Here is a 21,505-nt window from a genome sequence, read left to right as displayed (position 1 = left end):
TCACATGATCTCCCACCCCCACCACCTAATTATAAAAAGGCTGAGAATATGCATGAGCAGATGGGATGTTGGTAGGCATCAGCTTCTACCACTCTACCTTTTCTTTGGTCAGTTCCTTGAGCCTCCCTGAGCCTCAGGTTCCTCCTCCGTAAATTAGGGCTAATACTTCCTGTCCTACCTTGCATGGGATTGTTACAGGAGCACATGAGATTATATATGGGACAAACGCTAAGTTGTAGTTAGAGGCAGTTATATGCTCACTGCTTTGCTGTGCCAAAGCTACGTCACCTTCTTTGGTTCACAGAAAAAAATGTACAACTTCAACTTTCCTTAAATCTACATTCCTGTTCTTATTCCCCTGGCCCCATCTTTCCTCTGGATTGCCCACTCCCTTCTCCCATTTGGCTCTTCCCAATTACTTGTCATGAGATCATTAAGGTCACTATCAGTAGCCTTTGGTAGCCTATTTTTGGAATTTTGCACTAGGCTGCATATCCTAAAAGGTCATGAGGGATATGACAAGGTGGTCACGAGCGTATTTCTCCCGGGCAGCAGAGGAAAATATTGGCACTTCCGAATCACAGGATGCATGGGCCCTTAGATCTTTGAATAACACCAAAGAGGTGTGTGTTTGTGCTTGTGCATGTACGTGTATGTGTGAGAACATCACGTGCATATGTGTGTGACTATTTCAAGCTCCAAAATTCCGTAAACGTGAACATTAACCGTGTAGTCTGCTGAGCTCCATGCTATGGTTTGGCTGCCAGATAACTAAGGCAAGTTCAGGAACAGCCCCAGGTGAACAGGGTACTATGCATGGGAAGGGGATAACTGTCTTGCCCTACTCAGATCCCCTTGGAAACCTATAGTTGGCTCAGAGGGCACAACTGCTGTCTTTAACCTCAAAATTGCTGTCCTAGGCCGGGCGCGGTGGCTCAGCGCCTATAATCCCAGCACTTTGGGAGACCGAGGTGGGTGGATCACCTGAGGTCGGGAGTTCAAGACCAGCCTGACCAACATGGGGAAACCCCATCTCTACTAAAAATATAAAAATCAGCCAGGTGTTGTGGCATGCACCTGTAATCCCAGCTACTCAGGAGGCTGAGGCAGGAGAATTGCTGAAATCCAGGAGGCAGAGGTTGCAGTGAGCCGAGATCACACCACTGCACTCCAGCCTGGGTGACAGAGTGAAAAAAAAAAAAAAAAAAAAAAAAGAATTGCTGTCCTAGAGCCAAGAGAGGAGCCCCAGAGGACAGAGCCTGGGCCAGTGGCAAAGGTCCCTGAAGTATGGATTTCAGCTCAAAATAAGGAAGAATGTTCACGTTTAAGTCCAATCTAACCATAAATGAACTAGGCTTCCTTAGGAGTTAAGTGAGTGTCTCATCACCAGAGGTATGCAAAGAGGCTGGACAGTAGGCCCTTGGCAGAGACTGTACCCTAACAAAGGGACATGAGAGAAGACACTTGAGTCTCTTCAAGCCCAAAAGTTGTGTGACCCTATAAACTAAAATAATGTGACCTCAGAAGACTTATATGTGTGTGAGTGTGTATGTGTGTGTGTGTGAATGTGTGTGTATGTGTGTGTGTATAAAGTTTACAGGTTCATTTCTATATATTTGTTGCCAAAGGGTGTATGAGAGATGAGTTGAGAACAGGTTTATAGTTAGATTGAAATTGGAGCATCCTGAGCATCACTGGTAACTCTGTCATCAGAGTAGGATTGCAGGCAGGCAAGAACCTGGCCCAGAAAAGTGAGCTCCACTGCAGACCACAGAAGGGGGGATGCATACTCTCTCATGGCCTGCTGCTACCCGGAGATCCCCACACACCACCAGCATGGCCACAGCAGCCATTACAGCATCCTATTTTGGAAGAGTCTTTGCAACATTGCACTTTTGTGGCTCCCAGTACACTTGCCTCTCTGAATGACAACAGGAAAATGAAATGAGTGTATTGTTCTGGAATGCACCACTGTGGGGTGTGCCTGTGTGTGTGTGTGTCGGCTCTGTAGTCTTTTGTCTTACTGTGCTCTTGCTTCATACTAAGAACAGCCCTCAAAGCAGGTGACCCCAGCATTTCTCAGAGGAGAACCCGGGGCTCAGGGTGAGCATGTCACAGTCCTAGAGCCAGACCCTGGTTCAAGTGCAAGACCCATGGCTGTCCGTTACACCAGGGCGCTGTAGTGTGCCCAGGCTGCCTTTAGCCAAGGACACACTGTAAAATCTAAGATGTAGCAGGGAACAGGAGAAGGAACACTTGAAGTTCATCCAAGCAGCAGCCTGCCTTCCTCCGTGTGAGCTAGGAGTTCCAGAATCAGCCAGAGTCCCAGGGAGGAGCATGAACAACAGACAGGGCCTTGAGCCTGGAGTTAAGATGCTTGAGTTTCAGTTGCCCTGAATTCTTGATATGTGACCTTGGGTAAGTTCCAGCCTGCTCCTGGGCTCAGTATTCTCCCATGCAAAATGGGAGTGAGGCTGATGGCCCTACTAACCTCCTAGGGTGGTTGGGCAGATCTAATGAAACTGAAAACCTTGACATTAAATGCACACACTCAGCTCTATTAGAGTAAAATAGCTCTGTCCAGGATCCCGCATGCTACAGAGTCCTGATTTAGAGGATCTTCACACTCCAGTTCTGTCACCTCTCCATTCACGCCAAGCTGGGCTTGGACTTGACAGCAGGGAGTCATGACGAACAGCCAACCAGGTTGTGCACTGAGTTCTCAGCAGAGCCCTGTGAGAAGGTGATGAGAGACACAGCCTCTGCATGGCCACACCAGGATTAGAGCTGGACAGCTTGGGCAGGGCCCTCTGGGAGCTCTACTCACTTTGGGGGCCACAGATCTGACCCCAAGCCCAAGGCCAGTTGCCACCTTCTCCCCCAGAAAGAGGATCCTTGGCCAGAGGAGTCTGGCCTGGGGTAAGATGCAGCTGGGTGGGGCACTTGAACAGGCACTCCTAGGCCAGGCAGAAAGTATAGGGAAGAAGGCTGCCCTTGCTGGCTCAGGGCCACAATCAAGTCTAATTTAGGGCAGGGCTTCTCATCCTCTTTCACATCACAGTACCCAATATTCACACAGCACCCTGGTGACCACAGAGCCTGCTCATGGCTGGTGGTGCCTGGCCCACCCATGTGCCCCAAGGTGGAGGAGAGCACTATCTTGGGGCCCTTATACCCACTCCTGCCACATGACCAGGTCACACTGTTGGAAGATCTAGATTTGTGGTTTAAAGGTTTGAAGAGGTGTTAGGCGGACCTGGGTTCAAGTCACAGCTCCACTCTCCTTCACTCCTGTGTAACCTGGAGTGGGTCACTCAGCCTTACGGAGCCTCATTTAATGTCCCCTAAAATGGGGTGGTGCTAGCGCTCATGTCTGCGGTGATTGAGTGGGTGAAATGAGACAGTGTGTATAACACACTTAGCAGAGAATCTGGCCCACAGTGAACAGTTAGTGAATGTGAGGGGGTCAGAGGAGGTACAGATGACAGGGGTGGGAGTGACAGCGGAACCGGAAAGAATCCAACACAGATACCTCCAACACAGGGTAAGTCCTCCTGAAAAAGACAGGAAGGCAGATGTTTGGGACAGTGGATGTGGAGGAGCCCCAGAGGCCTGGAAGAATGGATGCAAACTTCACCGTGCTATGAAGAAGGGTATCCCAGGGAAAGGAAACCCCACAATAAGGGCACTAGGAGGAGAGATGATGGACTGAGTCATGGCCGAGACTGGGGAATGGGGGCAAGTCTGGACAGGTATGGAGGGTCAGATCACAGCATTGGGGGTCCGGGATCATGGGGCCTGGACGTCTTTACTGCAGTCTGGGGAGTCACTGATGGTCTTGGAGCATGGGATTAGCACAGTGCGGATGATTACTTGGAGGCAACATAGAGGAGGAATGGGATGGGGAGAGACAAGAGAGGAGACCAGGTCCTGACCGAGAGCAAGAGCCTGGGGCAGGAGGGAGGGCAGAGGGGAGAGAACTTCACACAGGTGCACTCACCTGTATGTGACAAGCGACTGGATGTTGGAGCCGGGGTGGGCATCAAACAATGAGAAGGGCTGGAGAGACACCAGGTTCTGGTCTTACCTGGGCAGACAGTGGGCTGCTTTCTGAGCTAGCCAACCTGGAGGAACAGCAGGTTTAAGGGAGAAGGTGATGAGTTCAGACTGGGAGAGGCTAGGCAGGAGTAGAGGATGCCCCTGGTGGCTGGAGGCAGGGAGCGGGTAGAGGGCCAGCCCGGAGGGCCTGGAAGCAGAGGACCAAATAGGGTCCCCTGCATCTGGCCACCAGGAGTTCCCTGGAAATGATGGGGGAGCAATTCAGCAGAACTAGGCTGGAGAGCAGTGGGAGGGGAAGATGATGGATGGGAGTGTAGTCTCCTTTTTCAAGAAGCTCGCTGAAGGGGAAGAAACAGGGAACCAAGAGGCTGAGAAGCAGAAAGCAGGGAAGGAGGAGTTTCAGGCCAGTGCTGGGCTACGGCCCTGGGCAGGGGAAGGAGGCAAAAGCACATGAGAGAGAAGGTGATCGAGGAAGCAAGTAAGAGCGAGGTGCTTTTCTCTCCCAGTCATTCAGTACTAGGTATAAGCCACACAACTTCTCCAGGTTTAATCGACAGCTCTCAGGATCTTACTGTACCATACTGTGTCTGAGGGACCAGGCTCCTCTTCAGCTCCTTTTGTCTTTCTCTGTCTCCCGTCATCATTCTCCCCATCGTCTGCCTGCTGGGTCAGGGTCCTCGGTGGCCCCCACCCCCTACCTTGGCTCTGCCTGCTGCTAGCAGGTCAGGCTTGTCCCTGGACCACAGGAAGAAAGCAGGGCTCCACTCTCAGGACAGAGGCGGTTCAGCCACTGGTTGCACCCACGTGCACCCCCAGGCAACACCATCCTGCTGATTTCTGCCAGGTTGGGGCACAAGGGGTCCAGGCTGCCCCATCCTGCTGAGGGTGGGGTACAGGCAAGAGCCCAGCAGCCAGGCCTGGAGCTGTCTGCTCCTGTCTGGCGTTGCTACCACGGAGTCACTGAATGTGGGCATGGAGGGGACCTCTGAGGGGAAGGGATTTGCTTGCCTGAGGTCAGCAAGCAGAACTGTCCACTCAATAATGTGGCTTCGACAAAAATCGGGTGACCATGTGAATAGTTTCTTGTCCCACATCAGCTGGGACCTCCTGGGTGTTGAGATCCAGGAAGGATTGTCTTAGACCCCCAGGGCCAAGTCCTGGGGAGGTCCTGAGCCTGCTGGAGACTCCTGCCCTTTCCCAGGCCTTTCCTGTAGGCTCCAGGTCCTGTTCCTGGGTCACAGATGCACAGTGGTCCCCTTACCCATCAAGCAGTTCCTGAATTTTAGAAGAACTTCCTGAAGGTGAGGAGCAGGCACTTTCCACAAGAGGCATGGCTCTCCCTGGGGACATCTCATCTGGCTGCCAAAACAGCTGCTAGTTCCAGGTTCTGTTCTGGGCCTGCATTTCTCCATCTATAAGAAGAGAAACTGGATCAGTTCAGAAGCCCCTTCGTGTTTGGAAATGGGGAGAGAGGAGGGAGATCAGGGCTGTCACAGTGACTAGAGGACATTCATGGCCTTTAGTACCCAGGTCCAGGGGTTCTGTGCACCCTGCCCAGCACAGAATAGTCCCTCACAGCAAAGAATCCCCCTCTGCCTCCCGAAAGAAAAGTGGCTGGAAGTGCCCATATTGAGAAACCCTGGTGAGTGATCTTACATGTCCCTTCCAGATCTCTGATGTTGGAAAAAAAAAAACACACACACACACACCCAAACTTGTAATCATAACGTTCTACAAAAAAAAAAATCTTACCTTGAAATGACAGCTTCTAGCTTTGCTGCCTCAGAGGTGCGAGGCTGCTGCTGTGGAGATAAGCAGTCCAGCCCCTGAGGGATCTGGAAGGTTCCTCCCAGCTCCAGCACTCTGTGGCTCTCTGCAGCAGGAGATAATAACGATGCTTTCCACATCGGGAGCAGGCTTTCCCGTCTCTCCAGCCTGCGAGTCACACCGCACCTCCTTTGATCATCTTGCCAGCCCTGGGAGGTTGTAGATGAGGAGGTTATGGCTCGGAGAGGCTGGGAGACATGTGCAAAGTCACACAGCTGGCAAGAGGTGGACTTGGGATCTGAGCCCAAGGCCCTTTCCCCTCCCTGCCTAGGCATCCTTGTTGGCATCCCCCATGTCCCCCAAAACAGGCCATGTTGACTCACTTGCCTTCCCAGGAAAGGAGAACCATCTCAAGACTCTGAAATGTAGCCTGGAAAGGCCAAACATACCCCCTAACACGCACACACACACACACACACACCCCATACATACCCAACACACACACACACCCCCAACACACACTCACACAAACTCACATTTACATGCACACCTACACTCACCCCCAGCAGAAAAACCTACCTATTTTAGGCTGGGCACAGTGGCTTACACCTGTAATTCCAGCACTTTGGGAGGCCGAAGCGAGTGGATCACGAGGTCAGGAGATCGAGACCATCTTGGCTAACACGGTGAAATCCTGTCTCTACTAAAAATGCAAAAAATTAGCCGGTCGTGGCGGCGGGCGCCTGTAGTCCCAGCTACTCAGGAGGCTGAGGCAGGAGAATGGCGTGAACCCAGGAGGCGGAGCTTGCAGTGAGCCGAGAACGTGCCACTGCACTGCAGCCTGGGCGACAGAGCGAGATGCCATCTCAAAAAAAAAAAATGTCAATTTTTCCACATACTTAAAAAATCAACATTGGAAATGTTTACAAAGAGAAAAGGGGCAGGGATGGTCCAGGGAGAAAGTTCTACATGCCAGCTTCTGGGAGCTGGTCAGAAGATGGAAAGCACCCCCTCCCTCAAAGGAGCACTGGCCGGGCCAGGCCTAGGAACCCATTCCAGCCACAGCGGTGGCAGGAATAAACGGTCCAATCGACCCCAGCTGAGATCCCCGTGATGAGAGGCAAATTGCGTGGCCCTCTTCATGTGCACCCACTGGACTCCACCCTCCCTGCCCGGGCTGTCTCCCCGCCCGGCCCTGACCACCCTGGCCAGCCCTGCACAGGATGCAGAGAAGACATGATTGTCAAGGTCTGGTCCAGGGTCAGAAACATACAGAGGAGCCCTGTCAAGTCTGGCCTTGTGCTAAGTCATCACTCTGTCTGTGTCAGAGGTGTGCAGGTGACAAAGAGAATCTGCATTCTTAACCAGACTGCTTCTAAGTTGAGAACCAAATGTTACCCTATTGTTTAAAATCCTTTAAGGCCTTGCTGCCCAAAGGGTGACCCCTGGATCAGCTCCTCACCTGGAACTGCTTAGAAATGCAGCATCCCAGGCCCCACCCGGGACTGCGCACCTGAATCTGCATTTTAACAAGCTCCCCAGGCAGTTCGTGCTCACGTTATCGAGTGAGAAGCCACGCTGTCCTCTCACTTATCACACTTCAGCCTCTCTCGCCACAGGAGGGTTCCTAAAATATACTGATGTCTTTGCATTTCAGGTTCTTTTCCCTTGCCATGCCCTCTACCATGTGTGTTCTTCCCCTAGCTTTTCACATGGCTGGCATTTCTCATCCGCCAGGTCTCAGACTAAATGTCGCCACTGCAGAGTAGCCATCCCAGGCTACCTGATCTGAAACAACTTCCCCCATTAGCACCCCTCCAAGGACCCGTAGTTTCCTTTAGGAATATTTATCATCGCTTGTATTCACAGCTGTACTGTGTGGTTTGTTGAATGCCTGTGATGAACAGCCCCCATTCCACTGGAATGTACCCTCCAAGAAGGCAAGCACCATGTCGGTCTCATTCACCCTGTACCCCTGCACCAACATGGTGCATGACACACAGCAGGCATGTGACAAATCCTCATGGAGTCGATTTCAAAGGAATGAATGTAGGACAAATACAGTCATGAAATGTAGGACAGATAGAGTCATCCCCCAATGACTCAGACTCCCATTAACTACACTGTAAATTAACCCATGGGTTCCCTTCACAAATGGGAAACTGAGGTCTAGAAAAGGGCAGGGATTAGCCCAAGATCACCCAGCAAGTCTGTAGCAGGACCAAGCCTTTTGACCTTTCCGGCCTCAACACCTCCACTCATGCTCCAACTCCCTGCCTGTCAGTTTGTACAGCCGGACAGAGCGGGATATTTGCAGGGGGCACTGACCTACATTGTGAGTAATTGCATTATGCAGAGGGACTCTCGGGCCAGCTGCTCTCCTTTTGCCGCACAGATGGGAGAGGCTTTCCCAGGCAGCTTCTGCGTGCCTCCTGCTGAGCAGCAGCCTGACCAGAAGTCAGGTGTGAGCACTTCCATCTTCTGGCCGTCCCAAACCGGTGTGACCTCACTGCTGGACACGGTGCCCTGCCAGGCAGGAAAGAGCATTTTATCAACCTGAGTTTAGCTCACAGCACCAAAGCACAGCGTTCACCCTAAAGCTCTGGGGGCTTCTGGGGAGGCCACTATTGAATGTTTAACGATGAAGTTCTTCCTCCCTCAAATAAGCACTTAGCAGTTTGTAGAACTGGTTACACCCACTGTCTCCTCCAATGTGACACAATGATGCGTGTGAGAGGAGGGCACATTAGGGAAGGCTCATGGTGAAAGAGGAAGGAGTGCTGCTTTGAGAGTCACACACCCCTGGGTTGAATCTCAGCCCCGAGACTTACTAGCTGGAGATCTTGGGCAAGTTACTTCATCTCTCTGTGCCTCTGTTTCCTCATCTGTGAAATAAGTATAACACCTTGTTGGATTTTTATGACTTAAACAAGATGACGGGTGTAGAGTTCCCAACCCAGCAATGAGCACATTATTGTCACTCATGAGAAGGCAGCTCTTGGTGTCCTTATGGCTGATATTATCAGGTGAAGTCAGCCCCCTCTCTCTGAGGCTGCCTCTCATGAGAACTGTCCTGGTCTTACTGGAATGGGAGAGCCGTGAGGACAGGGCTCTTGTCTATCCAGGTTATAGCTGCATGCCCCATGCCCAGAACAGTATCTGGCAAATGGTAGTGCTTAACAGTTATTCACTGAATGAATGAATGAATGAATGAATTCTTAGGCAATTGCCAAAGACAGCAACAAGTAAGAAAGAAAAATAAAGAAAAAAAGCAGCCAGGCACAGTGGCTTACGCCCATAATCCCAGCACTTTGGGAGGCTGAGGCGGGTGGATCATCTGAGGTCAGGAGTTCGAGACCAGTCTGACCAACATGGAGAAACCCAATCTCTACTAAAAATATAAAAATTAGTTGGGCATGGTGGTGCACGCCTGTAATCCCAGCTATTTGGGAGGCTGAGGCAGGAGAATCGCTTGAACCCAGGAGGTGGAGGTTACAGTGGGCCGAGATCGCACCATTGCACTCCAGCTTTGGGAACAAGAGTGAGACTCCGTAAAAAAAAAAAAAAAAAAAAAAACAGTTGAAAATGTTTGCAGGCCAGTTATCCAGAGCAAGAAAAACGTTCTTAGGGCAGTGCAAATGCTGTCCTGCAGAGAAGAGGCCAAAGCCTGGGCTTAGGCCCTGCCCCTGATGTCTGCAGGATCAGCACCCTGTGCTCGCTGGCCCTGGCCTGCATGGACAGTCCACACTGGGAACAGACTGAGAGCAGTGCCCAAGTATAGCCTGAGTCCTTCCCCAGCAGCCCCCAACAGCTGCTCCAAAAGTGGGGGAGTCCTCCATGGTGCTTGGAAATCTGGCCTCGTGTAAGGCCAGTGGGTGCCTTCCAAAGGAGCCCAAGATGCTGTGACGGCTCCACCGTTTCCAGCCCCACCGAGCTACGGTAGTTCTGTGTCCCCAGCAGAGGGTAATCCACCACCACCAGGCTGGACCCTTCACATGGCTCTTCGGTGCCCTCTAGTGGTGCTTTGGTGCACGACAATGACAAGGAAGCACTGGGGGTTGGGGGGTGGGTAGCCCACCTGGCCCTGCAGTTGCATGCTCAGGTGCATCTTTCCCCATGTGTGACAGCACAGACCACTGCGAACTCCAGGCCCAGGCAGAATCGGGATGGATTAGACAACACGCACAGCTTGTACAGTCTGCTTTGTGGTTCAGTACGGGAGTCACTTGATTTTCTTCCAGATGCCCATCCCCAGCCTCACGGGAACAGGAACCTCATCACCCCCAAAACTACCCCAACCCCTGCCACTGTGACCTGTGACCTGTGACAGGGAGATAGGGCTGCATAAGGACAACATTAGTGACCAGAAGATTTTTGCAGTTTATTTCTGGATCAGTGCCTGAGTATGGGGAAGGTGGGTGTGGGAGCAGCTCTGCCACCCCAGGACCACTGGCTTCTCTGAATTCTCAGTGTACCCATTGTGTTTGCTGCCCTCCTGCCAGGACTGTGCTTGAAGTTACTGAGATGGGTGCGGACCTGAAAGGCCAAAGATAAGAATTCAGATTTCAGGATTCAGAGAGGTCAGAGCAGTGAAGGTGGGGTTGGGGGGAAGGGGAGCAGCGAAGAGAAAGGCAAAGGTAGCCAGACTGGAATGCCAGCAGCACAAGGGGAAAGACTGGGCTAGCAGCAGTTCTGTGAAAACTACCTGATGGGTCTTGGTCAACCTGAAGGAACATATGAATCACTGGTGGAAGATCACATAGAAAGCCAAGGAGATCCAGAACAAGAGGTCAGGCTGACTTGCTCAGCACCGCCTGGAGTGTTGAGCTCCATTCTAAGCCTGTAGGAGTGGTAAGTCTGTAGAGCAGTGGTAAACTCCAGCAGGTTGACTGGCAAGGAGGCCTTGTGGAGGATGGCACAGCGGTGTGTCCCCTCTCCGTAGATCTTCCCTCCTGTGGAAGGTGTGCAGACTCAAAGAGAGAGCTTGGAATTATTCTGGGGAACCCCAGGGGAGAGATGAGCCCCAGTGAGTGCAGGTCCAGGAGGAGAAGGCTGTGGCTCAGTGCAAGCACTGTCCACCACCTCACCTGGAGCAGGAGGGAGGGGCTCCCTCCACTGCAGTGTGTAAGCCAGACAAGCCTTGTCAGTTTCCTGTGACGAGCACTTCATCCCATTGAGCAATGCTGTGTGACACAACTAATTTTCTCCACACCGAGAATCTAAGACTCCATCATAAATTACTGCTGTTCGTTGTAGAAGAAAAGACATGGTCACTGTTAATGGGTTTGCCATTCATGCATAACTGGAATGGGTCCGTGCTACTGCATTCTGATGTCGGTTTGATTGTCACACATTGGAGAAACTCAGATTCTGCCGCTAAGTCAGTTGACCTTGGGACCAAGCCAGTTCTGTCACCTTAATTAAACAATGAAAGGATGTCAGGAAATCCTCTTTGCCCTTAATAAAATGCAGCCCAGCTCCTAAGTGGGTAGCAGTACGGGGGAAATCTCTACCCCTGGCCACTCTGACTTTAGTTTATGGAGATCACCTTCCCCAGGGTGTTTCTTACTGCAGAGCCTTCAGGAAACCACATTATCCCCTCTAGCACTCCAGCCCAAGTGTGGACTCAATGCACATGGACCCAAAGAGGTTGAGCTAAGGCCTTCTGTGGCTTGGGACAGCAAAAGGCAAATCAAGTCTGGGAGAACACACAGCAGGATGATCTGGTCAAAAAATGGCCTGAACCTGCAGGTCCCACCCCTCCTAGCTCCTCCTGCTTCCACGTGGGAGCACCATCTTTCCCCCAGCTCACAGAAGCCCAGGTCACTGCCTGCTTCAAAGGCCATGCCTGGAGAGCAAGACCAAAAAAAAATAGTTTCCAAACCACACCTAAGATCTGCCTTCTACCCCTGGGTCCCATCAAAGTAACCCTTCTTCCTAGTGATGGACCCTGGGGATGCCCATGCCTTACCCTCAGGAGTGTGGCTTTACCCTGGGCCTCAACAGCACCACTCCATCAGAATATAACATCCTGAACACAGTTATTTGGTGATATACTCTCAGTGGCAAACAGATGGCAAAGGAATCTTCAACTTAGTAAGTTTGTGCTTGACAGTTGTATGGATGTATCAATTCTGCAACTATTTAGTGTCCAATGTAGGACTGAACAAATGAGTAAATATTTTGATGTTGTTCGAAGGCAGGGATTCCACTATGGGAGAAGAGTGATGAAAATATGGAATGAGGAAGGCAAGCAAGAACTCGGCAGTGTTGGATCTCATCTAGACAGACAGACAGACAGGTAGGTAGGTAGGTAGATAGATAGATAGATAGATACATACATACATACATACATTTATTTATTTTATTGCGGCACTATTCACAATAGCAAGATTGGAATCAACCCAAATGTCCATCTGTGACAGACTGGATTAAGAAAATGTGGCACATATACACTATGGAATACTATGCAGCCATAAAAAAGGATGAGTTTGCGTCCTTTGTAGGGACATGAATGCAGCTGGAAACCATCATTCTTAGCAAACTATCACAAGAAGAGAAAACCAAACACTGCATGTTCTCACTCATAGGTGGGAACTGAACAATGAGATCACCTGGACTTGGGAAGGGGAACATCACACGCTGGGGCCTATCATAGGGAGGGGAGAGTGGGGAGGGATTGCACTGGGGAGTTATACCTGATATAAATGATGAATTGATGGGTGCTGACAAGTTGATGGGTGCAGCACACCAACATGGCACAAGTATACATATGTAACAAACCTGCACGTTATGCACATGTACCCTAGAACTTAAAGTATAATAATAAAAAAAAAAGAATATTAAAAAAAAATACATATGAAACCAAAAAACGCAGAATAGTATATTCACTCTTTGAGCAAGTTCACATTTATAAGAGGTTAGCATTCCTATATTTAAAGTAAATGTTGTAAACACAAAATAAACAATGCATTTGTAAAAAAAAAAAAAAAAAAAAAGAGCTTAGAAGTAGTGACAACTTAGGAACAGTGAGACCATCAAGTGCCTACATCTTGGTTTCTAAACAATATTCTCCACTAAAAAGAACAAGGACTCCTTGGAGAAATGGTTGATTGCAAGGCTGGGAGCAAGAAAAGTTCAAGGAGTTCTGGAATCATTACACCAAGAAGTAAGAAAGTGCTCAAAAAATTATAGTGATATGTGGAAAAAACATAGAAGGTAGCATGAAGTTGTTTTCCACTGGCCAAATCTGGAAAAATTTAAGCATCAACATGAATAAGATAGCAAAGGATTATAAGACATTGAATCAAAAAGGAACGTATTAGGCCAGGCACAGTGGCTTACACCTGTAATCCCAGCAGTTTGGGAGGCCAAGACAGGCGGATCACTTGAGGTCGGCAGCTCAAGAACAGCCTGGGAAACCTCATCTCTAATAAAAATACAAAAATTAGCCAGGCATGGTAGCGGGCGCCTGTAATCCAGCTACTCAGGAGGCTGAGACTTGAGAATTGCTTGAACCCAGGAAGCAGAGGTTGCGGTGAGTGGAGATCATGACATTGCACTCCAGCCTGGGTGACAGAGACTCTGTCTCAAAAAAAAAGGAACATACTGATATACATAAATAAATGGTAGGAAAGGAAAGCTCTTCTTTGCAGGAGAATGCCAAGTGTTTAAATAGAATGGTAGAATTGGAAAATCACCATTTTGCAGCTACCAAAGTAATAAATGACTCAGGTAAGAATTATCAATGGTTGCTGAAACCACCAAGTGAACGTTTGTGGGGGAACAGGATACTTATACAGTCTCAAAGTAGCTCCCACAGATTATTTATTAATTACAAAGGGGGAAATGGTACCTTTGAAATGGATATCTGACAGACATCATGTCAACCAAGTGATCACAGATAACATCACAAAGTGCCAACGCGTCCCCCTGATGTGACTCTTACTTATGTAGGATTCCTGCCAAGAATGCATAAAACCTGAATATAAAACATTCAGGCTAACCCAAATTGAGGGACTTCTACAAAATAACTGAACTAGATTTTTCAGAAACAATGACAGGAAAGACCAAAGTAGTCTGAAGAATTGTTTGAGATTAAAGGAAACCAAAGACACGTAAGTGCAATAATGATCCTGGATTGGATCCTGCATTGGAAAAACCACAGTTGCTTTAAAGGACATTATTAAGCCAATTGGCAAAATGTGAAAATGGATAGTATGTTAAATAATATACTGTATCAGTGTTAAATTTTCTGAATTTAGTAAGTGTATGTGATTGTGCAAGAGAATTCCTTGTTCTTAGGAAATATATGCTAGTATATTCAGGGGTGAAGGGTAAGGATATATGCAATTTACTCTCGAATGGTTCAGAAAAAATTAATGTACCATAGATATTGTTTCATTCCCTGGGTGTCCTTTTTCTTGTTGCCACCATCTGGCCAATTATCTCCCAGAGTTTCCCAATTCAAGTTCCTGCCAGAGAGAATGTGCTCAGGAAGGATCCTCTCCATCAATGCTCATTAGGCAGAGCACTTTGTAGGAGGAAACTTCATAGGTATCTGACAAGCCTCTGGATTGGCTGCCTGGGGTCAGGTGCCTGTTCTTTGTCCAGTCAGCTCTGGCCAAGGATGAGTCATGTGGTTCATAACATGGCTGCCATTACTGCTTCAGCAATGGGGCTGTGGGCAAGAGGGTCTCCTCAGAAGGGTTTGGCAGGCCCCAGGTTCGGGCAGGCCAGTATATCCTATATCTCCAGTTGCACAGAGGTAACCCCAGAGATACCTGAAGACCTCCTGACATAACTTTATACCTCATTCTCACCCTCAGTCTTTCAACAAATATTAGAGGTACCTACACTGGGCCAGGTTTTGTGTTAGATCCTAGGGGCACAGAAGTGACCCAGTTCCTACCCTCAGGAGCTCTAACTCATATTGGAGAGGCATGAATTATGCAGAGAACTGGAGTGCAGAGTTGAATTGCTACCAACAAACTGAAGGCAGTCAATGATAGTTGAGGCCTGGGCTCTACACCTTAGCAACACAGAGATGGGGTCCAAATGGCCCACTGAACAGTGGCATTGGCTATGGCTCACAAGAGGGAAAAGGACTCTCAGATAAGGACCCTGTTGCTGGAAGAGTGTCCTGTGCCATCCCTGGAGTCTCTGTTTTCTCTTTGCACAGCCTGACCCAGCAGGACGGGATATCTCCATCCGCCCTCTCCTGGAGCACTGTGAGAACACCCACATGACCATCTGGCTTGGCATCGTCTATGCCTACAAGGGACTTCTCATGGTAGGTGCAGAGCAGGAGATGGAGTTGGGGGGGACACTTCTCTGTTGGGCCTCTGTGTCCCAGGGGCCTCCATCAATGTAAAAATAAACAGAGCCTCCATGACTAAGCAGTTACTCTCTGGGTACTCAGTGCCTGCCACATGCTATCTCAGTTCCTGCAGCAACCCTATGAGATAGGTACAAATAACATCCTTATTTCACTGATGACACTGAGGCTTGGTGTCTTGCCCAAGGTCACCCAGCTGGTAAGTGGCAGAGTCAAGATCTTAACCAGAGAGTAACCCAAAAACTGTGGCTGTGCCTCACAGCTGTCACTGCACTGCTCCCAGGAAGAGCAGTCTGCTGACATCCAGTGCATGTTCATTTCCAGCATTTCAGCGGATCCTCTCTTAAGCCCATGGGAGGTGGGCAGGATCATCCCCATTTAATAGATGAGGAGGGGTAAACCTCGGAGAGGCTAAATGATTTGCCAAAAGCTACCTAGTAACCTCCAAACTCCAAACCCAGCACTCTTTCCACTTGACTCATCTTTTAAAATCAGAGATCATGCTAGGTGCTATGGCTCATGCTTGCAATCCCAGCACTTTGAGAGGCCGAGGTGGGTGGGTCACCTGAGGTCAGGAGTTCGAGACCAGCCTGGCCAGCATGGTGAAACCCCATCTCTACTAAAAATACAAAATTAGCTAGGTGTGTTTGCGGGTGCCTGTAATCCCAGTTACTCCGGAGGCTGAGGCAGGAGAATCACTTGAACCCGGGAGGCAGAGGTTGCAGTGAGCCGAGATCAGGCCATTGCACTCCAGCCTGGGCAACAAGAGCAAAACTCCATCTCAAAAAAAAAAAAAAAATCAAAGATCACATACGGAGCCCACATTGTGATATGCCAACATTAGGGAGAACTTGAAAGGTCAGCCCCACCGTATTTCAGCCCAGGTTGATCCTTGAATCTTCTCTCCTATATCCTATATAAACCATGCTTCCACTTAAAGCCCTCCAGTGACACGAAGCTGGTCACTGCACCCTCCTCAGATCTTTCCACAGGGATATTAAACCACCCTTCACCCCTGTGCGACCCCACTTAGAGGCCAAAAATGAAGCCTTCTCCAAAAGTCAAATAAACTGGAATCTCTCGTGCTGCTCAAATGCATTCTTACCTGTTGCCACATCAGAGAAGTGTTAGTGATTGATCCTGTGTCCTTTGAGAGGCCATGCCAGAAGGGCGTGTACGAGGACGCTAGGCAAAGATTGGTCCCCACTTCATACCAGTTGACACCCTTTTATGGTTTTCCATAGAAGTTTTTTGAGCTCCCATGCAAGCAACAGGACCACTGGGCTGCAATCTGAGCACGAGGTAATGACCCTGGGGGTGTCCACAGGAGGTACCCAATATGGAAATAGGAACTTGAGGACTGGCCAAAGTTCCCAGGTTTGGACAAGGACACATTCATAGTCACCAGAAGCTTGGAAGAGCTGTCAGCAATGGGTGGCACAGACCTGAGGGCAGAACCATCAGCCCCAAGCAAAGTTGCTGGAAGGCAGACTCCATCTCCATGTAAAGATGGATTCTTATAACAGGGAGCACTGTCCATAGATGCCATGGAGCCCCTAAAAAGGACAAGCTCCCTGTCATGGGAAAGCATTTCGTGTCAATGACCTACACTTCCCCCAGCCCTGGTTGAATAAAGAGAGTGAATCTAGGCACTCTCCATGATCCTTCCAGCCTTGATGTTCCTTGATTCTGAGACTCATTCTGTGAAATTAGATTATGGTGAATCATATTGACATCTTTAAACTGGACTTATTTGTCATGTTTTGATCATTCGTTATCTTCTCCCACCTACTTCCAAAGTGGTTGGAGATGAGAGATGACTGTATGTCTTCCCGTGAAACTAACAGCTTCAGCCAGCTCATGTCAACAAAAGCTATATTTGATAGCGCAAATGCTTTACCATTTAGAATATGCAAGGAACTGTCCCCAGCCTCCTGGCCCTGAAGGTTTATGACTAAAATCCCACTGCCACCCCCCTACTCCTTTTCTATTTTAGAGCTACAGAATCTCAAGGCTGGGAGAAGCACACACAGCCCTTTAGGGCCACCCCACTGTCAGATGTTTTGGCCCCAACCCCCAGCCCACCCTGAGCTTCCCCCAAAGCATTCATTCACTAACTGCTTCTATACCTCCAGTGATGGAGTGCTCATCCTCTTCAAAGGAGCCTGTGCCATTCATGGATAATGTGTTAGTTTCCTTTGGCTGTCATAACAAATTATCACAAAACGGTGGCTTACAAAACAAACAGAAATGTATTCTTTCCTAGTTGTGGAGGCCAGAGGTCCAAAATCCAGACAGTTGTGTTCCCTCTGAAGGCTGCAGGGGAGCATCCTTCCTTGCCTCTTCCGGCACCTGATGGTACCAGGCATGCCTTGGCTTGTGACTGCATGACTCTAGTTTCCACCTCCGTCTCCACGTGGCCTTCTCTTCTTCTCCCCAATGGTCTCTTTTATGTGTCCCTTATAAGGACACTTGTCATTGGATTTGGGGCCCTTCCAGATAATCCAGGATGATCTCATCTCGAGATCCTTCATTATATCTGCAAATACCCTTTTTCCAAATAAGGTCACATTCACGGTTTTCAGGAATTAAGATATGGACCATCTTTTAGGGCCACCATTCAACCCACAGACGGAGTGCTTTTCTAGAAAGTTCTTCCTAATCCTCAGCAGAAATCTTCCTCAGTGTAACTTGTACCCATGAACCCTCAATCTACTATTTGAGGGCCTAAGAACAAGTTACTTTGTGTTTCCTCCTGACACTCTTTAGAGATTTACAGCCAACAACTAGATCCCCAGGGTAGCCCACATTTATTGTGGAGACCCTCACAGTGGCTTGGTGGCCCATCGGTAGCATGGCTGATAGAAGGGCACACTGACTCTTGGTCAGAAAGCCCAAGTCCTGGTGCCCATCCAGCCCTGATATTCACGCTGTGGGACCCCAAGCAGGTCACCTCTCCTGGCCAAGCCTCTGCTTCTTCCTTTGCAAGATGGCACAGCTACCGTGGGATCACAGTGGGTCGTGGGTAAAGGAACCAATACAGAACAGGCTTTCAATGGCTGTTGGTTTTCTTCTCTCACTCAGTATCTGGTTCCTGGGCTCCTGGTTCCCTATTTTATTTTATTTTATTTTTTTGAGACAGAGTCTCACTCACTCTGTCACCCAGGCTAGATGGAGTGCAGTGGCACAATCTCTGCTCACTGCAACCTCTGCCTCCCAGGTTCAAGCAATTCTCCTGCCTCAGCCTCCCAAGTAGCTGAAATTATAGGCATGCACCACCGTGCCTAGCTAATTTTTATGTTTTAATAGTATTGGAGTTTCACCACCTTGCCCAGGCTGGTCTCAAACTTGTGACCTCAGGTAATCCACCCATCTTGGCCTCCCAAAGTACTGGGATTACAGGTGTGAGCCACTGTGCCTGGCCTGGTTCCCCGTTTTAAAAGGAATTTTTAAAAAGGAATAAATCACGCTGTGAGATAACACATTTAGAGAAAGGATAAAGGACAAGGGAGAGGAAAACAATCATGATTGTATAAAATAAGATCAATTACAAATAGCTTTGAACTTACCTTGGTGCAGAACATTTCAGTCTACAGAGTGCTTTGACATCCATCCTCCCATTTCATCCACACAGAAACCCTGTGACATTGGTATTATTATTATTATTATTCCCCCCAGTCCACAAACGTTGAAAGTGAGGTCCTGAGAGGTGAAGTGACTTGCCCAGGTCACCCAGCCAACAGATGGCAGAGCAGTTTCCATATCCCCTGGCCTTGTGTCCAGCCCCGCTTCTACCACACAGCACTATGCGGCCATCAAATCTCTAAACACAGGTTCTCGGTGTGATGTTAAATGATTCATGCAGCTGTCAGACGCCTGAAGCTGTCCTGCTGAAGCCACACGGAAGAGGGGCCTTTGTGAGAAGGCCTCTTGGAGGGCTGCACTAAAGCAGAGGTTCCTGTACCAGTCAGCCATCTTGGCTCTTCCTCGTGCCTGCCACACCACCATTCTGCCCTACACCCACCTGCACTGTCCCTGCAGCCCGCCCTCCCCTCAGACCAACCCTAAGGGTTAAACCCTCGACACCTTGCTTCAGATCATAGCTGGCCTCTACCCTGTCCATTTCTGTCGAGACATCCATTGGTTACCAGTAGAGCTGCAAGTCACAGAAAAACCCAAGATAATAATGGTTGAAGAGACAGGAAATGTTCCTCTCAGGTAAACCTAGTCCAGAGGTAAGCAATCTAGGGCTGGGGTAAGGCTCCCAGAATCTCAGCTCTTTGCATCTTGCAGCCCCCACATCATCATTCCACAGGTTCCACATCGTAGCCTTGTGATCTAAGACGGACGCTGAAGCTCCGCCCATCACACTCCACTCCGCCTGTTAGCAAGGAGGAAAAGCAACACCTCTTCCCTTTAAAGACACCTCCCAGAACATGTGCACACCACTTCTATTTACAGGCATTGTCCAGAAGCTAGTAACACACCACGCCTAGCCTCTAGGGCAGCTGGAAAATGTAGTCTCTATTCTGGGTGTCTATGTGCACTTGAGGACAATAGAAGACTCAGACACAAGGGATCTGCTTAGTTTAATAGAAAAAAGACTGGAGTGAATTTCTAAAACCACAGCCCATTTTTGCTACCATATTGCTGTGTGGCCTTGGGCAGACCTCTTCACCTCTTCTGGGCCTTAGTATTCCCTAGAGAGTGAGGAAGAAGGTTGAGATCTTATCTGAAGTTCCCTTCCACGGTGGCCTCGGGCAGGTCTGTGCATGAACCAGTCACAGGGGTGCAGGAGAACTGGACAGCTGTCACATCCCCAGTCTGCATTTGCTTGGCGGGACTCAACTCAGCAGGGTCACAAGTGGAGACAGATGGTGACATCCAGAAGACCTGGCTGACAGCAAGGCCCCCCACCCTCCCTCCCTGCAGCCCACCTCTTGAGTAACCCTCCACTCCACAGCTTCTCAGAGGGTGTGTGCCGCCCCTTGGTAACAATCATCTCCCCTTTCTGTTCATCATTTCAGTTGTTCGGTTGTTTCTTAGCTTGGGAGACCCGCAACGTCAGCATCCCTGCACTCAACGACAGCAAGTACATCGGGATGAGCGTCTACAACGTGGGGATCATGTGCATCATTGGGGCCGCCGTCTCCTTCCTGACCCGGGACCAGCCCAACGTGCAGTTCTGCATCGTGGCTCTGGTCATCATCTTCTGCAGCACCATCACCCTCTGCCTGGTGTTTGTGCCAAAGGTACGGGTGCTGGCCCCACCACCTGGCCTCTGCCCTCCGACTCCAGCACAGGGGCATTGCTGGCTTTTCTCCATTCTCTAAAAGGTTTACCCATTCCTTTTTTATGATGAAGACAATTCACATTATAGAAAGTTCAGAAAATGCAGAGTGATAAAGGCCAGGTTTTTCAGAAATCTCCCTTTGTCCCACCACCCAAAAATAATCACTGGTCATGTTTTGTTGGGGTGTTCTTTACTGTTAATGTTTTTGATGTGTTTCCTTCCAGCCTTTTTCTTAATAGCTAAGAGATAATGCTTTTTTTGTTTGTTTTTTTTGTTTGTTTTCTCACTCTGCCACCCAGGCTGGAGTGCAGTGATGCAATCTCGGCCTACTGCAACCTCAACCTCCCGGGATCAAATGATTCTCTTGCCTCAGCCTTCCAAGTAGCTGGGACCACAGGCATCACCACCACACTTGGCTAATTTTTTAATTTTTTATAGAGACGGGGTCTCCCTGTGTTGCCCAAGCTGGTCTTGGACTCCTGGGCTCAAGCGATCCTCTGGCCTCGGCCTCCCAAAGTGCTGAGATTACAGGCATGAGCCACCTCGCCAAAAAAAAATCACCGTTTTTAGCAGCCACTTACGTGTTCCATTTATTTGAAGGGCTGACCTTCAGGACCACCTTGAAGAGAGATTTTTCTTCTTCTTCTTCTTCTTCTTTTTTTTTTTTTTTTGGAGACACAGTTTCGCTCTTGTTGCTGAGTCTGGATTGTAATGGCGCATTCTTGACTCATCACAACCTCCACCTCCCAGGTTCAAGCAATTCTCCTGCCTCAGCCTCCTGAGTAGCTGGGATTACAGGTGCACGCCACCACACCCAGCTAAAGTTGTATTTTTAGTAGAGACAGGGTTTTACCATGTTGGCCAGGCTGGTCTGGAACTCCTGACCTCAGGTGATCCAGCCACCTCAGCCTCTCAAAGTGCTGGGATTACAGGCATGAGCCACCGCACCCGACAAAGTGATTTTTTTCAAACATCATCCTACCTTGCAGTGGGCGGGTGAGCCAGAGGCCTTTCTTCTCAGGAGCCCCTGCAGTAGGGTGATCTGTGTC

The 21,505-nt window shown here is 49.3% G+C and overlaps 1 protein-coding gene across 1 annotated transcript in view; it reads left to right on the top strand.

Moving 5' to 3' along the window:
* Window positions 1-21,505, top strand: part of GABBR2 (gamma-aminobutyric acid (GABA) B receptor, 2) — a 424,424-nt gene that overhangs the window by 385,459 nt on the left and 17,460 nt on the right. Inside the window, exons 14-15 of the mRNA XM_011939489.1 lie at window positions 15,008-15,118; window positions 20,191-20,415. Of these exons, the coding sequence (XP_011794879.1) occupies window positions 15,008-15,118; window positions 20,191-20,415 (336 nt within the window). The remainder of the gene's footprint in view (window positions 1-15,007; window positions 15,119-20,190; window positions 20,416-21,505) is intronic.

This window comes from Colobus angolensis, unplaced genomic scaffold (assembly GCF_000951035.1).
Source record: "Colobus angolensis palliatus isolate OR3802 unplaced genomic scaffold, Cang.pa_1.0 Scaffold181, whole genome shotgun sequence".
NCBI lineage: Eukaryota > Metazoa > Chordata > Mammalia > Primates > Cercopithecidae > Colobus > Colobus angolensis.
The sequence above is the reverse complement of the archived record's forward strand: the minus strand, read 5'-3'. Positions and strand labels throughout refer to the sequence as shown.